General features: G+C 56.9%; 1 protein-coding gene across 1 annotated transcript; it reads right to left on the reverse strand.

Moving 5' to 3' along the window:
• Window positions 1-1,652: 1,652 nt before the first annotated feature.
• LOC123110304 (uncharacterized) lies at window positions 1,653-3,806 on the reverse strand. The gene has a single exon (XM_044530791.1). It carries the CDS (start codon window positions 3,804-3,806, stop codon window positions 1,827-1,829), a length of 1,980 nt encoding a protein of 659 aa, XP_044386726.1. The 3' UTR covers window positions 1,653-1,826.
• Window positions 3,807-6,382: the final 2,576 nt, after the last annotated feature.

Here is a 6,382-nt window from a genome sequence, read left to right on the forward strand (position 1 = left end):
GGAGGTGATGAACACCTGGCTGATCATCAAGCGGCTCCCGTGCGTGATCAAGTTGTCGGCGAACAAGCGGTGCGTGTTCTGGGTGCAGGTCCAGAACTTCGAGGGGCACATGGTGCTTGGCCGGGGTTGGAACTAATTCTGCCGCTGCCACCTGATCGTCCCCGGCGACCTCGTCGTTGTGCGCATCTCAGGACTCGGACTGAAGGTTCAGATCTACAACCACGACTCCTCGGTCATGTGCAGGTTTCGTTGCAGGAGGCACAGTTGCGTTGGTGACATCGAGCATGCTATGTAGTTAAGTTGTTAGTGTTAAACTTTTATGGTGTGTGGCTGGACTTATGATGGAAACTTGGGCTAGGAACATGTTAATATTTTGGCCAGGAGCAACACCCTGGTGTGGAGTAGGGAAGGAGGATGCCCCTACTGTTAATCCTAAGTAGTTTGTTGTCATTTCTTTACTTGTTTGTTTACTTTGTTTGATCTTGCTTTATTTGATCTGCTTTGTTTGATCTTGCTTTGTTTGTGCTGATCATGTGGTGCTAAGGCCACCACATTTAAATGGGGTGAGCAGAACATAAACGCTGTTTGCAACCAAACAGCTGAAGTTTGCATCTGTTCACACCGTAAGCACAAAAAAGGACAACCAAACAGCAAGGGAGGTGCCCCTCCATGCGATGCAGGCAACCAAACAAGTTACATCTGCTGTATATGAGGTTATATTTTAAGAATCAGGCTGGATTGAGATGAACGTGCGATGCAGGAACTGTTGCAAACTAAAACCAAACACACCCTAGATGATTCAATTGCACGGCGACCGGAATAGCATATGGTCGCTTCTCAGTCAATTCCGCGTACAATACGGCACGAGACGAAATCATCGCCCAACAAGGTGTCGGTGACTCGAGCAGAAGACTCGAGCAGAAGACCTGCTTGGAAACTGCTGTGGAACTGTGAGCTCCCCTAAAGTTTGCATCTTTGCATGGGAAGTTGCTCGTGAGGCGCTAGCCTCCCAGGTGAACAAGAATACCCTTCGGGACATATCATATTGGAAGAATACCCTTCAGTCTCCGCAAAAAAAAAGAAGAAAGGAAGAATACCCTTCAGAACATATTAGACATTAGACGAATAAATCACAAGGAAAACAGGCAATAAAAACAAGCACAGGCTGCAGAACTCTATCATATTGGAAGAATACCCTTCAGAACATATTGCACACGCTAGCTGCAACCAAAACAACTGTCAAGAGATCAGAAAATGGTATACATATACTCCCTCCGTTTCAAAATAGATGACCCAACTTTATACTAACTTTAGTATAAAGTCGAGTCATCTATTTTGAAACGGAGGGAGTATTCAAGAGCCAATGGTTCAACGAGGCATCAGGACTCTTAGAAAATGATAAACATATATTCAAGAGCCTAGGGTTCAAGGAGGCATGAGGACTCTGGTCTCGCATGACAAAAGAAGTACCAATATTTTTATAGAGAAATACTCCCTTGTAATCCATCCAGTTATGATGAAACTTCATTCCATTCCCATCTCACTGTATCGTCTTGAGGTCCTTCAAGTGTAGTACTAACTCGAAGAATAAGCACAAGTAGTGAGAGATACTCCAGCCAGCATAAGTAGTGGCCTCTTTCATCACTCAGAAATTAAGCATGGAGCCCCAAATAACCGAACTTAACGGAACGGGCACATTTCTTTCTTTCAGTTACACAGCAGCATATGAATCAAGTGGGACGTACATCCATCGGTCAATCTAGTTTCTCAAAGAGCATGCAGAATCATCACGCATCATAAAAATCTATACTAAGAAGAGATTTAGCTCAGCCTAGCAGCACTTCAATTTGGGGTGTCGAAGTCGAACAGCAGTCCAGGACGGCAAGTTTCTCCTCGTTGCTCCAGGTGCTTTGCTTGCTCACCATCTCCCAGTCCCAGGGGCCCCCCTTGTCCTCGACATGACCATGCTTGAACACCGCAACACGGCGCAGCGCCGTCGAAGTATCCACGGCGAACCTCACGAGGTACATTAGCTGATGATGTATCCTGCTCGTGCTCTGAAAGCCAACAACCACCAGCTCCTTCAAATGGCGGTGGCGCTGCCAAGAAGATGATGATGATGGCTGCTGCATCTGCAAGTAGGAGGAGATATTCTGACGACCTGGCTCCTCCTCATGTTGGCACTGGGACTGGGACTGGGACTGGGAAACATGAACATGAAGACTCTCCAGCAGTGGTGCTGCCTGGATGAGGATGCGCGGCCATGAGACATCCCAGGAGGATGGCACATCCGCAACAAGCAGCTTCTTCAGATTGGGCATCAGAGAAAACTGATTCTTCAGATTGGGCAGAATCCACATCTCTGGCCCAGTAAAGCGCAGAATGAGATTCCTCAAGCTGATGGCCGCGTCTTTCAACGAGAGCATGAACAACGCAATCAAGTGGTTCACAATGGAGTGGTTGTCCAGTGGTCCAATGGAGAAGACGAGGCTCACATGCGCAAGGCAAGGGACGTCGGCGTCGGAGCACAACAGAACCCTGGCATCCACGGCAGTGAGGCTCTCGAGCTTGGGGAGAGAGCGGAGCTTGACCGTCATCAACGGGCCGTCAGCGACAAGCTCTCTGATTTCTGACATGGGCGCGTCGAACACCACCCAACGGGCTGTATCCTTGTCGAAGGAGCAGGAGACGAGATGCAGAACCCGCAGCTGCGGGCACGCGGCGACCACGCCCTCGTAGACGGCCGCAGGTGTGGAGCAGGGCAGGTCCCGCAGCAGGAGCGTGGTGAGCGCGGTGAACCCCTCCAGCGGCGGGGGCAGGCAGTTGACGAGCTTGAGGCTTCGGAGGCGGGACTCCCCGGGCTTCCTGCTGATGCGACCACGGGGGAACGTGTAGACCGGACGAAGATGTGTGATCGGCTCCGTCGACTTGGCGACGACCTCGAGGTCCTCAACACCCCAGGAATCTACGGCGTCCACGACCAAGCGGTTGATGGCGGCGGAGGTGCTGAACGCGAAGAACTCGAGCGACAGCCTGCTGCACGCACGCCGGTGGCGGCGGGCCCTGAGGCTCCTGACGGAGCTGACCATGGCGCGCATGGCGCGGCGCTCGTACCGTCCGACGATGGGGCGTAGCCTCCGGCTACACCCGCGTAGCGCGTCCGATGTGACTGCCTCGTTGAGGAGGTCGAGCCACCGTCGGTAGCGCGGCGGGAGCGCGTCGCTGACCTTGAGATCCAGGGCGGGGAGCTCGCGAGGGAGGTGGGCCCAGCGCCTGCAGAGCGCGGCGGCGCCAAGCGCGCTGCGGGTGTCGAGACGGCCCACGATCTGGAGGATCAGGTCGTCGGAGAGGGCATTGAGGCGGTCCTCATCGCGCGGCCGACGGAGGGAGAGCCGGCGCCGGCGAGAAGACAGATCCTTTCTAGCCATCGCTCTCCTCGGAGGAAATTTGGTGTGGCGCGACTGGATGGAGGATCGGCCGAGTGGAAATATAGTGGCGATTGTCCGATGTTTGTCGGAATCGCGGGCTCTGAATGGGGATCGAAGACGGAGAGACCGCGTGGGGGCGCTGGGAAAGCTGCCTAGCGCGCGAGAGAGAGGGGCTAATTTTCGAAGCAAAACGCGCCGTTTCTTTTCTTCTTCGGTATATTCATTTCGAAAAGGCTGAAAATCTGACGACAGACTTTTAGCATCTAGGAACGCACTTTCAACCATGTATCTTTTTGAACAAATCTCTAGGAAAGTCTGTTGGAAGGGAGAGAGGGATTTGATGGAATAGTTGTTGTATTGCTTGAGCCTCGTGGGCATATATATAGGAGTACAATGATCTACTTTGAGTACAGGACAAGCCAGAACAAATCCTAGTCTATCTCGTCTTTCCTAATAAACATTATACTCAACATCCCCCCGCAGTCACAACAGTAGCGACGCAGACGGTGAGACTGGAGAAGAATCCGAACGCAAGCCGACGGACACCCCCCACAGTCGTAACGGCCGACGCATCGCGGAGTCGTGGCTGGAGTGGCAACCGACGAGGTTGCTCAAGCAAGGCGATAGCCCTTTGTGCCATTTGTCCGGGGGCCGGGGAAAAGCCAGCAAAATACGCGTCATTTATATTCTTCTTCTCTACTTAATTTATAGCCCTTTGTGCCATTTGTCGAGGTAGCTGAGAGCGTGGGTGGTGGAGCCGTGGTCGAGGTAGCCGTGCGAAGAATGCCGTGGTCGATGTCGAGTCAGGGTGGCCGGTGTCGAGGAAGTTGCCGTGGAGCCGCGGGCGCAAGGGGACGCCGAGTTAGCATGGGCGCAGTGGTGTCGAAGTAGGGGTGCGCCAGGAAGATGATGTTGTTGACGGCGCGTCGCGGCGGGTTTGCCAAGCCCGGGGACACGTCGTGGACGAAGGCACGGACCGGTGTTGCCAGCACCGGGCATGCGTAGACGGACGAAGACGAAGTTGACGAAGCGCCACACCAGGCTTGCCAGGCCTAGGGACACGTCGTGGATGAATGCACGCGGCGGTGTTGCCAGCACCGGGCATGCGAAGACTGGGACCTACACAAGCTGTACGCCATGTCGAAGAAGTCGGAGAGGCCAGCAGAGAAAAACTCGACGACAATTGCGGCGTCCATCGGCGCGGGGCCGATATCACCAACGGTGGTCGGGATAGATGACGGCGACACTGGCGACGGGCTGGTGCTTGGACGAAGACGAAGGGCGTGGACGGGCGGCGGCGGCGGCTACGAAGGTAGCGGCGGCGGCCAAAGAAGAGCGGCGGCGGCGGCTAGGTTAGGAGTGCGGCGGCGGTGCTCGATGTAGGGGAAGAACCTTGATAGCGTGACGAAGACCGGCGCGGACGGTAGCGTTCCCGCGCCAAGGGAGACGGCGCGGCGCATACCACGGGAGGTCGACGCGCGCGGACGGCGCGGTGGACCGTGGGCCGCGGCGCTACGGCCCAAAGGGGCGACGCAGCGGCGGCAGGCGGGTCGGAGCGACGGCGGGAAGACCTCTGGGCGGCGGCCGGGACAGCGGGCCGCAACGTTGCAGCCCAAAGGGACGACACAACGGCAGTTCGCGAGTCGGTGCAACCGCGGTGACGGCCTCGGGACGACGGCGTGGACCGCGTGCCACGCTCGCTACGGCCCGACGGGGCGACGCAGCGGCGGCGCGAGGGGCGTGGCAGGCACGGGACGGCCTAGAGCGACGCCCTCGGGGCAGCGGGGGACCGCGGGCCGCGGCACTATGACCCGAAGGTGCGACGCAGCGGTGACGCGGGTCGGTGCAGTCGGGAGAAGAACCATGGGGCGGCGGCGCTGCGGCCCGACGGGGCGACGCAGCGGCAACCCGATGCTCGATCGGTGGAAAGGCGCGCTGAACTCGGGGACGATCTTCACGGCACCTGCGGAGGCGCGCGTAACCAACGGGCCAGGTCGGTCGCGCGGCATAGATGAGGCGGATCGCGGCGGTGAGCGGGTGATCAAGCCGATCGCGCGCGAGGTCGGGGACGCCGTTCGGTGGAGACGGGGTGGTGGCGGAGTCCGAGATGAAGCCGGCGACGGTGGGCGATAGGGCGGCTATGATTGGCCGCCGCTTGGCGCGAGGCCGCCGGGTCGGGTGATGCAGGAGTCCCGGTTGGAGCAGGGTGGTGACGGCCGGTGCAGGGCGACGGGCGGGCCAGCGCGCGGACGACGACCTTGGGGGCTGCCTGTCACGCGAGGCCGCCGGATCGGTGAAGTAGCCGGCCGGTCGCGCCGATGTCGGAGTAGAGGCGCGAGGTGTCGACGGCGACGGCGGGCGACAAACCGATCTTAGATCGGAAAACTAAAAAGTAAACGCCGATCAAAACAACCGGCGAGAGAGCGAAAAAACCCGAAGCAAGGGCTCACGAAAAAGACTCTCTAGGACAGCCGGCCAACACGGCCGGCGGACAAACCCTAGGCACGGGCGGTGCGGCCCCCGGCGGCGGTCATGAAGGCCGACCGCCCCGGGGGCGGCGCGTAGGTGCGGAAGCGACGACGGCTAGGGTTTAGGATCGACTTGCGATAGATACCATGTTGGAAGGGAGAGATGGATTTGATGCAATAGTTGTTGTATTGCTTGTGCCTGGTGGGCATATATATAGAAGTACAATGATCTACTTAAAGTATAAGACACGTGTCACGACCCAAGCACATACATGGGGTGAGCAATCAGATCAGTACCGATTTCGGATACAAGAGAAGAGATTTGAGGTGAGAATCAGCAACAAGAGGGAGATACAGATAGCAGGGAGGTGAGGAACAGGAGCAAAAGGATGAGAGGCTTTAGACGTTTCAATCATTTGCCCTGTCTCCTGTGACGCGCGCCTCTTTATATAGCATTGCTCCAGATCCTTGCCACTAGGCCCAGCC

This window comes from Triticum aestivum, chromosome 1B (assembly GCF_018294505.1).
Source record: "Triticum aestivum cultivar Chinese Spring chromosome 1B, IWGSC CS RefSeq v2.1, whole genome shotgun sequence".
NCBI lineage: Eukaryota > Viridiplantae > Streptophyta > Magnoliopsida > Poales > Poaceae > Triticum > Triticum aestivum.